This window comes from Ranitomeya imitator, chromosome 1 (genome assembly GCF_032444005.1).
Source record: "Ranitomeya imitator isolate aRanImi1 chromosome 1, aRanImi1.pri, whole genome shotgun sequence".
Taxonomy (NCBI): domain Eukaryota; kingdom Metazoa; phylum Chordata; class Amphibia; order Anura; family Dendrobatidae; genus Ranitomeya; species Ranitomeya imitator.
In genome coordinates this window covers 697101936-697122796 of record NC_091282.1, presented here as the reverse complement: position 1 = coordinate 697122796, position 20861 = coordinate 697101936, and the positions used below count along the sequence as shown (strand labels likewise).

The 20861-nt window shown below is 45.2% G+C and overlaps 1 protein-coding gene across 12 annotated transcripts in view; it reads right to left on the bottom strand.

The window, feature by feature from the left end:
• Nucleotides 1-733: 733 nt before the first annotated feature.
• The window catches only part of NUMB (NUMB endocytic adaptor protein), a 152276-nt gene continuing 132148 nt past the window's right edge, over nucleotides 734-20861 (bottom strand). For 8 of the 12 annotated variants that reach the window (XM_069730943.1, XM_069731004.1, XM_069730979.1 and 5 more), the window contains 5 exons: nucleotides 19853-20057; nucleotides 8612-8932; nucleotides 6269-6409; nucleotides 5470-5637; nucleotides 734-2699 (listed from right to left, as the gene is read on the bottom strand). In XM_069730943.1, the coding sequence (XP_069587044.1) occupies nucleotides 1987-2699; nucleotides 5470-5637; nucleotides 6269-6409; nucleotides 8612-8932; nucleotides 19853-20057 (1548 nt within the window). In that variant the 3' untranslated portion in view covers nucleotides 734-1986. The remainder of the gene's footprint in view (nucleotides 2700-5469; nucleotides 5638-6268; nucleotides 6410-8611; nucleotides 8933-19852; nucleotides 20058-20861) is intronic. The other 4 variants (XM_069730994.1, XM_069731020.1, XM_069731030.1 and 1 more) reach the window with 2 other exon arrangements.

Below are 20861 nucleotides of genomic sequence, written 5' to 3'. Positions count from 1 at the left end.
TAAGCATTAATTGACTACCGGCTTCAGCTGGCAGCCATTTCTGTTTCTCTCCCACATAGGAGCACTTGTTCGGCCAAGCGTTCCGGTGTCCTCTATGAGAAAACGGTCAAGAGACCTCTAGGCCAACAGCTTATCTCCAGGAAAACAAATAAATTGGTTGTATGAGGGTGCTAGCAGTCTGATCAGACTAAGGGCTCATACTCACTTGCGAGCAACTCTGATAAGTCTCGCATGTTAAAACCCGGTGCTGCTGCCGGCACTCAGATCGGAGCGTGCGGCCGCATAGCAATACATGCACTCCGCTCCTGAGTGCCGGGTATGGCCGTGCAAGACTCATCCGAGTTGCTCGCAAGTGAGTATGAGCCCTAAGAGTGTTGGCCGACCCTGTTATTGGCGAGTGCAGCCAACATTAGTATAAATGTGTACGGGAGGCTTACACTACCCACCACACGAGTAGTACTACATTGGCATATATAACAAAAAGAAAAAATGTAAAGCTGGCTTTTAAGGGACAGTAAAAAAAAAAACAAAAACAAAAAAAAAAAAAAACACATTTTGCAATAAAAGGCTTAATGAAGTTAAATCACAAGTTTACATTAAAAAAAAAAAAAATCACAAAGGACTTGGAAATAATTTCATTTTGAATTGAAATGAAAAGGAATTGAGAACTCATGGCCAAAATAAAAACTAAAACCAAAACACAGAAATACAGAAAACTGCAAAGAGAAAGTCATCGTTTCCACCACCAAATGTTTATTCCATTAAAGTAAATTGGTACAAATATACACAACTGTAAGACCGAAACTTACAGATAAAAGATGAATCTCTCTGAATTGAGGTATACAAGAAGCGAACAACAAAGAGGAAGACAAAAATAGTGAATAAAGTCAAAGAACATTAAAAAAACAAAACAGCGGTATAAGTTGATGGATATACTGTGCATAATAGTGGTATTAAAACTCTAAACTGTATATATTAATATATATGAGAAAATATATATTAATATACAAAATGTATAAAAACTTACATGTATAAACAAAAGACCAGCAGTTTGTCAAAGGAAAACAACATTTATATAGATACATTATATATATATATTTATTAGATTAGGCAATGTTGAATTATGGAAGAATTAAAAAAAAAAAAAAAAAAAAAACGAGACAGGTTTTCAGCGACGGCTGACAGCCAACGCAAATACTGTTCCGTATTTTGTTGTAAAAGCACGATAGATACCTCACTGCGCGCGAATATTAAAGCAATGAGTACTTACATCTGAAGGTGACGTACGGCATGAAGATAAAACCACAGGCGGTCCAGTTTTATTTTTCTATCCTTTCAAAGAAGAATTAGCAGCTAAATCAAAATCATATATACATTACCAGCAACTGAACGCTCTTTTCATTTTAAACCTTTGGCAAGATTACTTACAAACTTAAGACAACCATTAATTAGCCCAAAACTATTTAAAATATCTGCATAAAAAATAAAGGATTTTGGCTTTATTCCCCTGTGCTGCCAAGTAGGTGGGTCTGCGCCGCGACCTTGAACTGCAGCCCACCCCGTACACCTGGCAGCACTGGGTACATAACGTCCGCCCTATAACGCCCTAGATCTGTATATGTACATATATAATTTTCTTCTTATATTAATTTTGGAAGCTCAGGCACTACTAGTTGCTTTGCAGAGAGTCATCTCCGGGATGTAGCCAGGTTTCTGTATTTCTAATGAAAAGTAGGTCCATCTTTTTCATCTTTGATCCCATGGACTACGATACAGAATCGTCTCCGATTTGCTTTGCGAGGGAAGCCAAGGAAAGATTTGAAGAACACTGATAATTCCCACCCTCCCATGGTTCCATATAATATAGATTTTTCATGGCGAACGCTGCAACTTCCTTACCCTCCTCTCGTTGGTCCTTTCCTAATATATTTATCATGAGAAAAATAAATTGATATACCAGTCCCTGCTTTGTTGACCATTGCCGCTTTAAAGTTCTATTTCGAATGTCTTCTGGAGGTCACTGGAGAAGGGATTAGTTGGGGAAGGGTTACCTCGAGATTTTGATTTGCTTTCTAACGCAGCCCACTGGGCTTCAAAAGGGTCTATAGGAGTGGATGAAGTCTGCCCTTGCTGGTGCTTGGCACCCAAATCCCAACCGCTGCTGTCTACTCCATTAAATGCCACCGAACCATTTTGCTGCTGAGGAGACGGTTTGAAGAATGGACTGCTGGTGGTGCTATTGGACTCATAGGTTGGGAAAGTCTGTTGCTTGACCAGACCTGGTGACGGCTTCGGTTGATAGACTTGTGGGTGACCTGCGGCTCCAAATACATTTGCGACCATTTGTGAAGGTGTAATGCCGACAACTGGAACGCTAGGAGCCGCATAACTCATTCCATTGGCTATAGGGTAAGGCTGCTGCACAGGCATATATGTAGGTGGTAGAGCTTGGACTATGGCAACTGGCACGGCTGGTGGAGCTATGAAAGTGTTTGTTGGGTAAGGCTGAGCAGGATTTGGTGCAGCAGAAACAACAGGCTGCAGCAGAGCCGGCGCTTGAATGACAGGAGCAGGGACAGGTGACTGTCTCTGGTGAGCCATAGCAGTTTTGGACACCTCGTTAAGCCAGCGGTCTGCCTCAGAAGGAGTCCGTTTGTGATTCGACTGGACTACCGTAGGTGTCGATACAAACTCAGGCCCTAAAAAAAAGGGGAGAAACAGACAAACCGAAAATAAATCAGTAGGAATGTTTTCAGTCTTTAAGTATTGCTTCCCTACTTTGATTTAAATTTGACAGAGGGGAAAATAATTAGTACACGTGAAAAGAAGCAACTTTGTAATACATCTTATCAGAGAAATCTGCTTTTTTTCCCCTCCAGGACTGATCTTTCACTCTATTCATTGGTAAAATCTGTATTCAGTGATGACAGACCTTCCCATTACGGATATTGGAGATAATAGTTGGTGCTTATAAGATTCTATGGAGAGGGGAGGAGCTAGAGGCAGAGACATTCTACTGCAAACTCTCCTTAAAGGGCCACTGTCACCCCCCTCCAGCCGTTATAAACTAAAAGAGCCACCTTGTGCAGCAGTAATGCTGCATTCTAACAAGGTGGCTCTTTTAGTTTTTTTGTTCATGTATTCCCAAAATAAAGCGCTTTGAAACTTATCTAAAATACCTATCTTTCGCCAGGGAGGCGGGTCCTCACTCCCCAGCTTTCAGGGGCTTTCGGCACCGCCCCCTCCACGCTGTTTTAGCTTCAAAACCGGCGCCTGCGCTGTGTACAACTGTGTGGGGCAGGCGCAGTAAGCTCTGGCCGTCTCACGTCCCAGCCAGGCTTGCAGACTGCGCCTGAGCGGGCAGTGCGGCCACCCACCTTGGGAATCCCAGCCCCGCAGTGTGTTATGCATTATGCACAGTGCGGGGCTAGGATTCCTGGGCATGCGCACTGCGTGTGTCAGCCTGTCACTCAGGTCCCCCGCCTTTCAGCGTCTGTATATTCAGCTGATCGTGCCTCCTCCTAGCAATTCTTTACCGGCGATTGCTAGGAGGAGGAGGGGGCGGCGCCGAAAGCCCCTGAAGATGTGAGTGACGGCAGAGTAGCGGTTCAAGCTGGGGAGTGAGGACCCGCCTCCCTGGCGAAAGATGGGTACCGTATATACTCGAGTATAAGCCGACCCGAGTATACGCCGACCCCCCTAATTTTGCCACAAAAAACTGGGAAAACTTAATGACTCGAGTATAAGCCTAGGGTGGAAAATGCAGCAGCTACCGGTAAATTTCAAAAATAAAAATAGATGCTCCATACCGTTCATTTTTGTCCCATAGCTGTGCCATATAGTGCTCTGCACCGTTCATTTTTGTCCCATAGCTGTGCCATATAGTGCTCTGCACCGTTCATTATCGCCCCATAGCTGTGCCATATAGTGCTCTGCACCGTTCATTATCGCCCCATAGCTGTGCCATATAGTGCTTTGCACCGTTCATTCTTGCCCCATACCTGTGCCATATAGTGCTCTGCACCGTTCATTTTTGCCCCATAACTGCCATATAGTGCTCTGCACCGTTCATTTTTGCCCCATAGCTGTGCCATATAGTGCTCTGCACCATTCATTAATGCCCCATAGCTGTGCCATATAGTGCTCTGCACCGTTCATTATTGCCCCATAGCTGTGCCATATAGTGCTCTGCACCGTTCATTATTGTCCCATAGCTGTGCCATATAGTGCTCTGCACCATTCATTAATGCCCCATAGCTGTGCCATATAGTGCTCTGCACCATTCATTAATGCCCCATAGCTGTGCTATATAGTGCTCTGCACCATTCATTAATGCCCCATAGCTGTGCTATATAGTGCTCTGCACCGTTCATTTTTGCCCCATAGATGCTCCATATAAATCTGTGCCATTGCTGCTGCTGCAATAATAATTTAAAAAAAAAAAAAAGCCATACTCACCTCTCTTGATTGCAACTCCCGGCGTCTCGCTCCGGCGTCCGGTCTCGGCGTCTCTCCGCACTGACTGATCAGGCAGAGGGCGCCGCGCACACTATATGCGTCATCGCGCCCTCTGACCTGAACAGTCAGAGCGCAGAGACGCCGGGAAGATGGAGCGGCGCCCGGCGGCTGGAACGGGGACAGGTGAATATAAAATACTCACCTAGTCCCGGCGCTCCTGACGCTGCCCCTGCCTGTCACACTGTCTCCGGGTGCCGCAGCCTCTTCCTCTATCAGCGGTCACTGGCACCGCTCAGAGGAATGAATATGTGGCTCCACCCCTATGGGAGTGGAGTCCATATTCATGAGTTTAATGAGCGGTCCCACGTGAAATCTGAAGAGGGGAAGAACTGCAGCACCCGGAGACAGGCAGGGACAGCGTCAGGAGCGCCGGGACTAGGTGAGAATGCCTCAGCACCCTCTCCCCTCACCCGCCGACCCTGCCACCCACCGTGACTCGAGTATAAGCCGAGAGGGGCACTTTCAGCCCAAAAATTTGGGCTGAAAATCTCGGCTTATACTCGAGTATATACGGTATTTTAGATAAGTTTCAAAGCGCTTTATTTTGGGAATACATGAACAAAAAACTAAAAGAGCCACCTTGTTAGAATGCAGCATTACTGCTGCACAAGGTGGCTCTTTTAGTTTATAACGGCTGGAGGGGGGTGACAGTGGCCCTTTAAAAAGATACTGTAGTTACAGGTCTCCATTGAACTTTATGAGCACCAACTCATCTCAGTAATGAGAAAATCAGTGGCATTTCACATATAGAGCCAATGCACAGGGAGATCAGACTGGTTTAGCAGGTATTTGCAGTCTGCTATACAGATGGCTTCATGTTTTTTCTGAATATATTATATATTATTAGTCACGGAAAGGGATCCCAGCTGAAAAACTCTTCTTGGGTTTAACTAATATTATACAGCCATATGAGAGTGCCAATGCAGGACCTTCCATCTAATGCTGCCTTACCAACAACAGTGGCCACAGGCGGTGCTCCAGTGCTAGCAACTTGTTGGACAGATGCTGTAGGAGCATTTGCCCAGGGATTGGTCTCACGGACAGGTGCCGCTGCGGGAGCCATAGAGACTTGTGCAGGCTTAGCAGCAGGCATTGTAAAGGCAGAGGCAGTGCCATTCACTGAAACAGGACAATGAAAACATTAGTTCATGCAAGGACATGCGCAAAGCAGAAACTTTTACATAGATTGACAGGTTAAAAGGATTATAATAAAATTATGGTGGGACCGCCCAACCATATAATCTATATGGCCAACTATTCTCTTGACAGATGTCAGAAGAGAAGGATCAGGAATATTAAAAGTCACTGCAGAGACCCAGATTCCAGGGCATTGTCACTTACTCAGGCTCTTGCTGTATTTCTTATAAAACACTGATTCATATGCTGCAGCTCTGCTAGTCTTCTCAATGATAAGCTCCTGCCATGAAGTCCTCCATATTCATAAGCTTCCCACTCACCACCATTGGTTGGTAACTTTCTGTTTAAGCACAAGTGAAGCAGATAGCTGTCAATCAATGGCAGAGATGAGAGCTCATCACTGAGAAGACTAGCAGAGCTTCAGTGGATAGAAAACAGAAAACTAGTGAAGGATTCCCATTAATGTAAACAACAAAGTAGATAAGTAAAGTGTTATGCTCCAGCTGGGTAAGGTTAGTAGTATGCTCAGACAGTTAATTATGTTATTAACACAGAAGCCAATAACGTATCAATAGACAGCCATAGTACATGCAAAGTAGATCCAGTGACAGACCTTCAAATGGCGGAGACTGTGGTGTGGTGGGCTTGGTCATAGGCGCAGACATGAAGGGGTCTTCAGGAGGCCCACTGAAAGTGTTGGTAATCTGGGAGCATAAGGCGCTAATGCTGTCAGTTTCTCCCTCCATCTCAGCAACTACAATAGAAAATGGTAACCACAAAAAGTGAGAAATAGCTAAACCAGCCCCCTTCCCCATCTGGGTAGCGGCTACGACAGAAATAATGAACACAGTCAATGACGACTTTCATATACTGTTCCCCTCCACATGTTCAAAAGAAACGTTCTTGTGCCCAGCACAGTACTGAAGGCAGCAGCGACCCCACATGGATATAGAAACTATATCAGTAACTTAAATAATTTATCATTTAAAGATTTTATCAATATTTGTTTTTGATTGTTAACCCCCATTTAATATTTCCAGGCAGTTTTCCCATTAAAAAAATACAAATCTACAGACTACCTCGTAAAAAAGCAATACTTCATACAGAACATTTGCATAAAATTTAAGTTCTGGTGTTAATACTAGAAAGGAATGAACAAATGAACAGTCATGCGAACAAGCGCAGAGCAAAAATGTCAGTGTACATGCGTGTTATGTTTATTTCATATGTGCATGCATATGATTGCATGTATAATGTGGCAGAAGGTGCTTGTTTTATTATAACTGAGTTACGTGAATGTGCATATAATAGTGGGTGTGATTTCCAGTCTGAAATGAATGACATATTCTTAATATTCTAAGCATTACAACCGCATTAAGGGAACATGGAATTGATAGTTATTATTTTACATTAATATAAAAAAACAAAAACAAACATAACACCTTTTTTGTGCTGCCTTATTCTGGCAAACATAACTGTCATTTTTCCCACAACTGGAGTAAGGTTCTGGGTTTTAATTTGTATAATGTACTGTACACCTCATAGTCTTCCGTATAATATAATGCAGCCAGCAGTCCTCCAATATAGTACAATGCAGCCCCCATAGTCCTCCATATAGTATAATGCAGCCCCCATATAGTATAATGCAGCCCCCATATAGTATAATGCAGCCCCCATATCGTATAATGCAGCCCCCATATAGTATAATGCAGCCCCCATATAGTATAATGCAGCCCCCATATAGTATAATGCAGCCCCCATATAGTACAATGCAGCCCCCATATAGTACAATGCAGCCCCCATATAGTACAATGCAGCCCCCATATAGTACAATGCAGCCCCCATATAGTACAATGCAGCCCCCATATAGTACAATGCAGCCCCCATAGAGCAAAATGCACTCCCCATAGTCCATAGTATTATGACCACCACAATGTACTCACCTCTCCCTGTTCCCCTGCTGCTCAAGTCTCCACAGCGAGTCTCTTCAGCAGCTCCACTGCCAGGAATAGCATGGCGCGATGAAGTGATATTGCACCTGCTAGCTGAGACATTAGACGCAGAAGGTAGAATGATGGGGGAGAGAGCAGACCGCGTCCCTCCTCAATTGTTTTCAGCTTTATTGGCATCCTGGATGCAGATACAGTTGAAAGTGTTATGCCTGTTGCAGGGGGGCAGGTTGACAGGAGCAAACGCCTCCCCAACTCACGAGACTTGTAGCAGCTGCGTAGTCTGACGCTATTAGAGGCACATCGCTTGCTGGAGGTCCTGTGCAATTGGTCACTCTTTTGCCCTAATGTCAGCAATGGCATCCCAAATTATATATATCAAGGAAGATCTTGATGTCTAAATGTTATTTTTTTTCTTCAGTAATCCCATATATATTTATTTTAATTGTGTAAAAAAAAAAAAATGATACATAGAAGGTGGCAAGGCTGAATTTGACACTAGGCATTAGGCAAGGACAGAACTTTTTTTTTTCTCTATGATGGCAGTGGTTTTTGCTGCCCTCTTGGTCGACACACTCATCCAAAGGTATATATACTGATAAGGTGCAACGTTCCTGGGTTTAAGCAATTCCCCACAGCCGTGATGTAGCATTATGTGTCACAGTCGCACCGCCACATTATGAGTCATCATGCTATTGCTAAACCCCAATGTGCCATGCTAATGTGTTCACATAGGGTTGCTTTCTCTGCCCACCCACTGTCCCCATATTCCAGGGGCTTGTGGGCACTGACAATCACAATAATAAGTAATTGGAGGAGAGGGGCATCTTCCTGCGCATATTACTGCCAAAAATCCCTGTAATATATGTTTTTCTTACCTATTGTCCACTGCCTTGATTAATACTACAAACCATTCTGGAAATGCTGGCACGGACCATTTCTAACTGCATTGTAAAATACAGAATTTCCTTACTGTAAGGAGACGCATTCCCGCTTCTCTGTCTTACCTGGGTTAACAATCTGGAAATCAGATTTCCTCTGCACAGTGGATGGCAGTTCATTAATTCTCAGAGAAAGCTGCCGTTTAAAAGGGGACATCTTTTGGCTGAGTGCAGGAAATCCCCTGAAAGAGCCTTGTCTTGCCAGTTGCTCCACAGGTGCATGTCTGCGTGGGATCATGTGAGGGTTGCTGCCATCTTTGCTTTCCTGGAGCACGTAAAGCTCAGATGTTGGGGAAGCCGGCACGGCTGGAGCCGGAGTCAGTGTCACTGTGGCAGATGTGGTAGGAATTGGTAACACAGGTTTGGGTTTTGGTTCAGGATCAACTGCTAAATACAAAAAATGAGACAGATTTAGGTCTCGTCCACAAGGCGACATATTGTTCAGTATTTATACACCAAACTCAGGGGTGGCACCTACTTTAAAAAAAACAAAAACAAAACTTGAGAGTGGTCACAAGCATCATTGCCAAATTCCGCAGTCATATTTCAAGTTTTACTATGACACAGATAAATCTGCTTCTTTCTCCTCCTGGACTGATCTTTCACTCCAAATTCACAGGTAAAGTCTGGATTCAGTGAAAACAGTTTCTCTCTTCACAAAGATAGAAGGACAGTTGGTGCTTACCAGATTCTATGGAGAGAGTGGCGCTAAAGACATTCAACAACTAGCTCTCCTGAAATGACACTTACAGTTCTCCATAGAACTTTATGAGCACCAACTGTCAATCTCCCTCAAACATAGGGAAATCGGTCATCACTTTAGACAGATTTTACCGGTGAACGTAGAATTGAGAATGAATGATGAATTCACCAGGAGAAATAAGCAGGATTTCTACAACATAAAACTTTTCTATATTTTCACATATACTATTGATTTATAGAAAGTAAATTAAAGCATAAGCAGTATTAATATTTAATAACTCAATAGTATATGCACAAATAAGAAACTTTGTAATATATCTTTTTATAGAAATCTGCTTTTTTCTCCACCTGGACTGATCTTTCATTCTCTAGTCAAGAGTAAAATCTGTATTCAGTGACTTCATACTGTACAATTTCTGAGATAGGAGGGAATCGTTGGTGTTTATAAGGTTCTATGAAAATCTAACCGTTTCAGGAGAACTTGCAGCAGAGTGTCAGTGTTGGCATCTAGCTACTCCCTGTTCAAAATTTTTTAAAAGTGCCAACTGCCATCTATCTTAGCAAACGGTAAAACTTTTACTAAATACAGATTTTAGCTGTGAATTGAGAGTGAAAGGTCAGTCTGGAGAGGAGAAAAACAGATTTCTCTGATAAAGATACATTACAAAGTTTCTAGTTTTCTTGTGTACAACAGGTTTATGAAATAAAAATTAAAACTACGGGTTATGCCAAAACTTGGTTCTGGGCGACTTCACCCAGCTTACGTATATAGGAATATCAATTTATTGTCAGATTGATAAATGGATTGTGCAGTGGACAGACCCTTTAAAAAGGTCACATGATATCTATATAAGTTGCTATATGGGTGTGTATGTATAAATTCACAGAGCATAAGAGGAATTTTTGGTACTCATCGTAAAATCTCTTTCTTGGAGCCTTCATTGGGGGACACAGGTAACCATGGGTGTATGATGCAGTGGCTAGGATGCTGACACTAGGCAAAAAAGCAAAATAGTTCCTCCTCAGCAGTATACACCCACTGACAGGCACCAAGTACCTCAGTTAGTGTTAAAGCAGTAGGAGAAGCAACTAAACTCAACATACAGTTATATGAAAAAGTTTGGACACAGTAATGTTTCTGCCTTGAAATAAGGTTTATTGTATTAACAGAAAATGTGCAATCTGCATTCAGACAAAATTTGACAGGTGCATAAGTATGGGCACCCTTATTTTCTTGTTTTAAATACTCCTACCTACTTTTTACTGACTTATTAAAGCACTTTTTTGTGTTTTCTAATCTCATTGAGCTTTGAACTTCATAGCCAGGTGTATGCAATCATGAGAACAGCTACTTGCAAGTTGTTCTACTGTTTGAATCTCCTCTGAAGAGTGGCATCATTGGCTCCGCAAAATAACTGTCTAATGATCTGAAAACAAAGATTATTCAACATAGTTGTTCAGGGGAAGGATACAAAAAGCTGTCTCAGAGATTTAACCTGTCAATTTCCACTGTGAGGAACATCGTAAGGAAATGGAAGAACACAGGTACAGTTCTTGTTAAGGCCAGAAGTGGCAGGCCAAGAAAAACATCAGAAAGGCAGAAGAAGAAGAATGGTGAGATCAGTCAAGGACAATCCTCAGACCACCTCCAGAGAGCTGCAGCATCAACTTGCTGCAGATGGTGTCACTGTGCATCGGTCAACTATACAACGCACTTTGCACAAGGAAAAGCTGTATGGGAGAGTGATGCGAAAGAAGCAGTTTCTGCAAGCACGCCACAAAGAGTCGGCTGAGGTATGCAAAAGTACATTTGGAGAAGCCAATTTCATTTTGGAAGAAGGTCCTGTGGACTGATGAAACCAAGATTGAGTTGTTTGGTCATACAAAAAGGCGTTATGCATGGCGGCCAAAAAAAACAGCATTCCAAGAAAAACACTTGCTACCCACAGTAAAATTTGGTGGAGGTTCCATCATGCTTTGGGGCTGTGTGGCCAATGCCGGCACCGGGAATCTTGTTAAAGTTGAGGGACGCATGGATTCCTCTCAGTATCAGCAGATTCTTGACAATAATGTTCATGAATCAGTGACAAAGTTGAAGTTACACAGGGGATGGATCTTTCAGCAAGACAATGATTCAAAACACCGCTCCAAATCTACTCAGGCATTCATGCAGAGGAACAATTACACTGTTCTGGAATGGCCATCCCAGTCCGCAGACCTGAATATCATTGAACATCTGTGGGATCATTTGAAGAGGGCTGTCCATGCTCGGCGACCATCAAACTTAACTGAACTGGAATTGTTTTGTAAAGCGGAATGGTCAAAAATACCTTCATCCAGGATCAGGAACTCATTAAAAGCTACAGGAAGCGACTAGAGGCTGTTATTTTTGCAAAAGGAGGATCTACTAAATATTAATGTCACTTTTCTGGTGGGGTGCCCATACTTATGCACCTGTCAAATTTTGTTTGAATGCAGATTGCACATTTTCTGTTAGTACAAATAAACCTCATTTCAAGGCAGAAACATTACTGTGTCCAACAGTTATTAGATATATGAAACTGAAATAGCTGTTGCAAAAAAAATAAATTTTTATAAAACATTAAGCTTAAGATTAATAGGGGTGCCCAAACTTTTTCATATAACTGTATGTACCAACCCAACAATAAAGGCGCATATGCCCAAAAGCGGTACAACCAGTTAGGGAGGGTGCTGTGTCCCCCAATGAAGGCTCCAAGAAAGATTTTATGGGTTGTACCAAAAATCCCTCTTTCTTTATCGCTTCATTGGGGGACACAGGTAACCATGGGACGTCCCAAAACAGTCCCATGGGTGGGAAACAAAGAATGCAAAGAAAACAGACTTGTGTATAACCACCGCTTACAGCACCTTCCTTCCCAGGCCTGCATCAGACGAGGCATGGGTATGAACCCTGTAAAACCTCATGAAAGTGTGGAAGGATGACCAGGTCGCGGCCTTATGAGGTCTGGTGCCAAACTGCCCAGGAAGCACCCCACCACCCGAGTGGAGTGAGCCTTCACCCCTGGAGGAGGCTGGTTTTCCTGAACACGGTATGCCTCCAATATTGCTGAATAAATCCAACGAGCAATCGTGGACTTAAGGTACCATCACACTAAGCGACGCTGCAGCGATACCGACAACGATCCGGGTCGCTGCAGCGTCGCTGTTTGGTCGCTGGAGAGCTGTCACACAGACAGCTCTCCAGCGACCAACGATCCCGAGGTCCCCGGTAACCAGGGTAAACATCGGGTAACTAAGCGCAGGGCCGCGCTTAGTAACCCGATGTTTACCCTGGTTACCATCGTTAAAGTAAAAAAAAAAACAAACACTACATACTTACCTATCGCTGTCTGTCCTCGGCGCTCTGCTTCTCTGGTCTGGCTGTGAGCACAGCGGCCGGAAAGCACAGCGGTGATGTCACCGCTCTGCTTTCCGGCTGCCCGGCGCTCACAGCCAGACCAGAGAAGCAGAGCGCCGAGGACAGACAGCGATAGGTAAGTATGTAGTGTTTGTTTTTTTTTTTACTTTAACGATGGTAACCAGGGTAAACATCGGGTTACTAAGTGCGGCCCTGCGCTTAGTAACCTGATGTTTACCCTGGTTACCAGCGAAGACATCGCTGAATCGGTGTCACACACGCCGATTCAGCGATGTCTACGGGGAGTCCAGCGACAAAATAAAGTTCTGGACTTTCTTCCCCGACCAGTGACAGCACAGCAGGGGCCTGATCGCTGCTGCCTGTCACACTGGACGATATCGCTAGCGAGGACGCTGCAACGTCACGGATCGCTAGCGATATCGTCTAGTGTGACGGTACCTTTAGAATCAGGGAGCCCCTTACGACAACTTCAGAGATGACAAATAATATCACAGTGGCGAAAGGAACCTGTCCTTGAAAGGTAGACTCAGATTTATCTTACCTTGGAGCCTTCTCCAGGGGATGGACCAGAGAGGGACGTAGAAAAGGAAGGACACGGTCTTCATTAATGGGAAATGAGGAGATCACCTTAGGTGGGAAGGACGGAATGTGTCTGAGAACTACCTTGTCCTGAAAAAGAATCAGCAACGGAGAAGGGAGGACAATGCCGCTAACTCAAACTCTCCTGATGGACGTGATGGCAACTAAAAAGGCCACTTTCCACTTTTGCCAAGGACAAGATTAAGATCCCATGGATGCATCGGAATACGATAAGGAGGTGCCAGGTGGGAGACTCCTTTAAGAAAGGTTTTTACTTTGGAATGAGAAACAAGATTTCGTTGGAAAAGAATAGACAGAGCGGAAACTTGACCCTTTAAGGTGCCAGAATCATGACCCACTTGTAGAAACCCCAGGATAGAAGGAAGGGAAAAAGACAGACCAAATTGTCCTCACGCCACCAAAAGACGGCCTTCCAGTATCTGTGGTAGATATGCGAGGATGATGGTTTTCTTGCTCTAATCATGGTCTGAATGACCTAATGGGAAAAACCAGCCTCCCTCAAGACTGCGGCCTCAAAGTCCATGCCGTTAAAACTCAGACTGAACTCTGGTGGAAGAGGGGGCCTTGTGAGAGAAGATCTGATTGGTCTGGAAGCCTCCAGGGAGCGTCCATGAGCATGTTCACCAGCTCCGCGTACCAGGCCCTTCCTGGCCAGTCTGGAGCTACCAGGATTACAGGAATTCCTTCCGCCTTTATCTTTTTCACGACTCTCGGAATCAAGGGGAGAGGCCGAAAAAGATAAGGTAGCTGGCATTGGGACCACGGGTTCACTAGTGCATCACAACCGATGCCTAGCAGATCCTGGGACCTGGCTACGAACTGAGGAACCTTGTGGTTTATCCGAAACGCCATCAGATTGACGTCGAGTGTGCCCAATCTCTGGCTTATTTGGTTGAAACCGACAGGATTGAGAGACCACTTGCCCGATGCGAGACCCTGACGACTCAGAAAATCGACGGCTCAATTTTCCACCCCCTTGTTACTTCTGCCATCACCTGATTGATGCGAGTCCCTCCTTGATGGTTTATGTAAGCTAAGGCAGTGGTGTTGTCCGATTGTATGCAGACCGGCTGGCCATCGAGGAGGGACTGCCAGCGGCAAAGTGCAAGAAAAATTGCCTCCAGAAGACTGATGGGGAGAGCGGCTACTTGGACATTCCAGCGACCTTGTTCTGTGTGCGCCGAAGGAAGGCCGCTCCCCAACCGAAGAGACTGGCGTCGGTGGTGGTGAACTGCCATCGGAGAGGAAGTAAGGACTTCCCTCGTAGAACTGATGCGGATAGCGTCCACCAGGTTAGAGACTGCCTCACTTTGAGAGGCCGAAGCACAGGCCGGTCCAGGGAGATGGTCCTCTTGTCCCAAGCTAATAAGAGGTCCAGTTGAAGAGGATGGGTATTGAACTGGGCAAAAGGCACAGCTTCCATGGCAGCAATCATCTTCCCCAGAACTCTCATGCAGAGCCATAGGGGAGAGGAGTTGGTCGCTTTAGAATGCAGATCCCCTGGAAGAGAGTAACGTTTCCTTTGGAAGGAAGACACAGGCTTGGACAGTGTCAAACCTCATGGCCAGAAACACCAGGTGCTTTGCTGGGGTCAGGGAGGACTTCTCTGTTGACAATTCAGCCGAGACGGACCAGAGTGTCTAAAGAGATCTGAAGACTCGGGTTGCAGTCTCGGCGGGACGGCCCGTTGATCAGAAGATCATCAAAGTAGGGGATTACAAGAACCTCCTTGGAACGAAGGATGGCAATGACCTCTGCCAAGACCTTCATGAATACTCTGGGGCAGAGACCAGGCCGAAGGGAAGAGCCGTTAACTGATAGTGGTCCTCGTGGATCACAAACCATAGGAATCTCTGATGCTGAACACAAACAAGAATTTGAAGATAAGCATCCTGAATGTCCACAGAGCAAAGAAATTCTCCCGCTTCCTTGGAGGAGACTACAGAATGTAGGGACTTCATCCTGAAATGACAGATCCAAATATAACGGTTGAGACGCTTGAAGTCCAAAATCGGATGGAGGGATCAGTCTTTTTGGGACTACGAAAAGATTGGAGTAGAACCCTGAAAACCATTCGTTCAGGGGAATGGGTAAGATTACTCCTGTGCGTAGTAGGTAAGATACTAGTAAGTATCCCTGGGGCCTGAGACAGGAGTCTTGGAGGGTGAGACACAAAGAAATGTCTTCCTGGGAAGGGGGACGTCACTATCTCTCCGACCCAGGCGTCGTCGACCACCGACAACCATGTGTCCCGGAAGAGAAGAAGCCAGCCTCCCACCCCGGAGAGTTTCCCAGGTGGGGGTGACCCGTCACAGAGGAGAACCTGTTGGTGCAGGACCCAGAGGGCTTGGAGGAGCGACCATTTGGCTGCCGGTGAGGTGCGGGTTTGAAGGACGGCTTCTTCCTTTCCCCTTGGGCGGAAGAGCGGTCCTGCTGGGAGGAAGTCCCTGAAGAAAAGGGCTGAAAGGAATAAAAATGAAGCGACCTCTTCCTATTGAAAGGACGTTTAGGTCTGGACTGGGGAAGAGGTGCTTTTCCCGCCGGTAGCATCCGAAATTATCTGATCCAGTTTGGACCCAAAAAGCCTAGAGCCTTGAAAGGCAAGGTTAGTGAGACTTTTTTGAGGGCAGATCTGCATTCAACGCTTTCAACCAGAGAATGGAGCGTATAGCAATGATGTTGCTGTTTGCCCTGGCGGAACAACTGGCCGCATCTAAGGAGGCGGTCACGAGATATTTGCTAGCATGAGCAATCTGGTCTGCCAAATCTGCCATCTCATCCAGAGGATGAGCCACTAGGAAACCCCAGCGAAGCATCCATGCCCAGGCAGAGATGGACTTTGCCACCCAGGTGGAGGCAAAGAGGGGACAGAGGGAAGCGCCAGCCACTTCAAAGGGTGATTTAGCCAAGGACTCAATCTGCCTATCCGTAGCGTCCTTAAGAAATGCACCATCTGGCAGAAACAAGACTGTATTGGAAGACAGGCGAGAAACCGGCGGGTCTAATTTGGGGACTCTGCCCATCTACCAATGAGGTCTGGACTAAAGAATGTCTAGCTGCTTCTTTCCCGGGAAACACTTTTCAGGTTGTTCCCAGTGTTTAGCCATAATCGCTTCAAATTGCCTTTGATTGCGAAAAGTCCTGGAAGGACGTTTATCCGTTTGAAGGAAACTGAGTGCTCCTGAGCAGGTGCCTCGTCTTCCTTTAGGTTAAGACTTTGGGTATTTGCCAAGATGGGGATATTGATTATATCCTGCATTTTTGAGACCTGGCCCGTATCAGACTCAGACTGGGAATCCACATCTGAACCAAAAGCCTCCTCCGAAGAGGGGGCATGGGGAGAGGAGGGCATCCTAGAGGATGCAGAGGGACCCTGGGAACTGGAGGAGAAACTGGAAAGAGCCAGCTTCCTTTGCTTTGTACCCGATCTGTCCCTGCGAAGGTCTTGGTCAGGTGTGCGCGAATTACCATGAGAGGCGTCGGAGCACTGGTGGCAGCAGACAAATATGGAAGACGCTCTAGAACCTGGACCAGGGACTGTGATACCTTTGTAAGGTCAGAGACCGACTGTGACATGGCAACAACCCACTCCGGAGGGAGAGGTGCGCTTTCATCCCGGGCGTTAGGGTGCTCCTGTGGGACCGACATGGTGGAAAGACTGCAGGACCAGCAGAAAGGGGAAGGCTGACCCGAGGACCACTTTCTTTTGCAGAGGGCACAGCGTAATGGATCACAGTAAGCTTAGAGAGGCAACGAGAAGCCTCTCTAGGGTTGGGCATAAGTCAAGCCTTGCTAATACTGCTGGGAAGGGCTATTTGGGAAATAGAAAAAAAAAAAAAAAAAGGCGGCGGAAGAGAGGGTAGAGCCTCCCCGATATCAGCGATGATCAGCAGTCACTGTGTAGCTGCCTGTGTCCCCACTGTAGCAGGTGTGGAGAGGCTCCGATAAGCAGATACTATCCTTTTTGTTGAGGCACAAGCTGGAACGTAGCATTGCCAAGATGCCAGCTTGTGAGGGAAGTGAAAGTACCCCTCCGATGGGCCGAATTGCTGGCGGAGTGTACCGGCAGGGAGAGGAAGCTGATTGGAGCAAAAGCGCACCGGAGGCGTGGCCAAGCCTGCAGGAGGGAAGCAAAGGCAAGCCCTACTATTGGGCTGAAAAGAGCACACAATTCAAAAGTACAGTGGTGAGTGGCCAGACGAAGCCGGGAGAAGGCGCGGCCAGGAAGAAGGGGGGGGGGGGGGGGGGAGTGGACCACTGAGTAAGGCTGGCAAGGAAAAAATGTCCGCCACTATGCAGGGCTATACAGAATTATAACCGCCCTGCCCCATAACCAGTGATGCTACCTGGACTGGTCGCGTTATGGGGAGGGGATCATACATACCTGCAAGGTGAGTCCCGGTCCACTTCATCGATGAGGATGTTATCAGGAGACCCCGAGTGGATGGGGGTCCCTGGTATGGGAACTCCTCCTTTATGCAATGTCTCCAGACAGTGCAGAAGACTGCGTGAACCCCTTACAAGAAGGGGGAAGGCCACCGCTGGTGACCACTGTCTTCCTCCCATCCCTCTCCGAGGAGAGGGGTGGTGTGGGGAAAAGGCTAGGACCGGCCACTGGGAATCACCCTAAACACCCGTGAGGGTGACAGGGGAATAGGTCCTGCCTTGCGGGTCCGAGTGGGCGATGTGGGTGACACCACACTGCTCTCTCGGTTGCATAAGTGTGGGAAAACAGGGTGAGAAATTACCCCCCGTTACCCTGAAGATGAAAAACAACCTGAAAGACAAAAGGAAAAAAGGTTAATAAAACACAACAGGTGACCTGAAAAGGAAAACTGCAGATCTGGGATCAGATACAGGTCCGCCTCCTACAGACACTAAGCTTAAACTGAGGTACGTGGTGCCTGTCAGTGGGTGTATACTGCTGAGGAGGAGCCATGTTTTTTTGCGTAGTGTCAGCTTCCTAGCGACAGCAGCATACACTCATGGTTACCTGTGTCCCCCAATGAAGTGATAAAGAAAGCACTTTTATGCTGGCAGATTTCTGCCTACACCAAGTGCTGATAGACAATACTACAAGGCAATAGGTTCACGTTGAAATGACCTACTAGTCTCCCTGCACATACAGTGGCAAGTAAGAATTCGGGCACCCCTGGTCAAAATTAGTTATTGTGAACAGTTAAAGTTGCAGATGAAATGATCTCTAAGAGGACATTTCCTTTGTATTTAGGATATATAAAAGGAAAATGGGCAGATGCAAAAGTATGGGCACCCTGCATTGTTAGTACCTAGTAGCACTACCTTTTGCAAGTATCACGGCTTGTAAACACTTTTTGTAGCCAGCAAAGTATTTCAATTCTTGTTTGAGGGATTTTCATCCATTCTTCCTTGGAAAATTCTTCCAGTTCTGCGAGATTCCTGGGACTGCTTGCATACATTGCTATTCTGAGGTCTAGCCACAGATTTTCAATGATGTTCAGATCAAGGGACTGTGAGGGCCATTGTAAAACCTTCAGCTTGCGCCTATGGAGGTCGTCTATTGAGGATTTTGACGTGTGTTTTTAGGATCATTATCCATTTGTAGAAGCCACCCTCTTTTCAGCTTCAGATGTTTTACAGATGGTGTTATGTTTGCATCAAAAATTTGTTGAAATTTCATTGAATCCATTCTTTCCTCTAGCAGTGAAACGTTCCCCGCGCCATTGGCTGCAACACAACCCCAAAGCATGACTGATCCACTTCCATACGTAACGGTTGGCGAGATGTTCTTTTCCTCATTCTGTGCCCTTTTCTCTACACACATACATTTAATCATTGTGGCCATAGAGTTCTATTTTAACCTCTTCAGTCCACAGGACTTGTTACCAAAATGCTTTGTGGGCCTCCACCATTTTCATAGTGCTAGGCAGCTGCTTAGAAGAACCCATGGCTGCCGTTTTTGGGCACAAGGTTAGAGGAGGCTTGGTTTTTTATAAAGATGCTAAATTTGCATCACCGGGCCTTTCCCAACGATAATTGTATAAGGTTTCAGATATTAGACTGTTAGGATTATTGCTTGTTCAAAAAGTTGTCTGGTCTGAACACACAAATCCCCAAGGATGTCCAAACTTTTGCATCCACACATTTTCCTTTTGGCAATTGTTAAAATGTAAAAGATGAAGAATAAATACAAAATATTATATATATTTTATATAAAATTTATATTTGCCTACAATACAAAGAAAATATGTCATCTTCAACTTTAGGCCTTTGAGAGATCATGTCATCTTCAGTTTGCTTAACTGTCCAGAATAACCGTAATTTTGACCAGGCGTGCCTAAACTCTTATATGCCACTGTACACCCAGTATTGCTTCCATCAGTTGGTCGACTAAGACACCAGATGGAAATGGATTCCACTGTTCGCAATGGGATTGTTCCGACCTGTCTTGCGCAGGTGATGGTCTAGAGACAATCACAACACTTGATGCAATATTATAAGTAGAAGAGAAAAGATTCTACTCTTATACAGTCATTTATTATTATTAGTTTGTGTCCAAATATTTTTTAAGACATGAGTAAAAAAGAAAAAAATTCCTAATGTGAAAGTAGAGAATAGAACGGCACCTTTCTTGGTATCCTGTATCTGTTTCATGACTTCTTCCCTCTCCGCCTGTTCTGTAGCAGTGGTCACTCGGAAAGATCCCTCCCTTGTAAAAGTGGTTCTGCTGGCATCAAAGGTGGCAGTAACGCCACACTCCTTTTCACGCTTTTGCTTTCTCTCTAGGCAGGCAGCAAAAGCACATCCGACAGCATGGCTCAGCCGCTCTCCCTGTTATTTGTAAGACATAAGTAGTCATTAACCATAGTATGGAAATAATCCTGTAACCATACAACAAGTGTCTGTGCATGGGCTTCTTGCAACACAGGATACCCTAAAATAATACAAGAAATTATAGCATATCACTGACAATAAAGGTCATAGATATTACATGTACATTCATCCAGTCAGTATCAAATGCATGTAGAAGAGGACTGACAAAAATGAAATCAGACCAGACCAATGACTGAAGAATGAATCCCCATGTATCACCAAAAAAAATTATTTTTTTTTTGAATATCTGAAGGATAAAAATTTACAGCCCACACATACACCACCACCCAGCCCAAAAAGGTAAACACTAGAAAATGTGTCAGTAATGGGGGTAAATGATCTGTTCTTGCCAGTGTACAAGTAAAACCATCAATAAAATTTAATTAAATGAAAAAAAAAAAAAAAAAAAAACCTTCTTCCCTTGCATGTGAGCTCCTGCCAAGGATTGGGGAGAAAGAATGAGCCGATGATAACTCAGGGACAATCAGGAGGAAGCGAAACCCTGGGACACTCCCTCCAACCTCAAAGCTTTGCTACCAGTTATAGGGATAGATGCCCCTACCATTCACCCAGAACAGATCAAGCAGCTAGGGGGACTGGGTCCTTCTAACCCAGACTTTGGCTTATAAAGGCAGCCCCGACGTATGTAAATATCCTTCTTAAAAGCAAGGGAAAGATTTGCTGCCGATTACCATTCAGAAATAGGGATTTTTGTGTTACTCACCGTAAAATCCTTTTCTCCGAGACGCTCATTGGGGGACA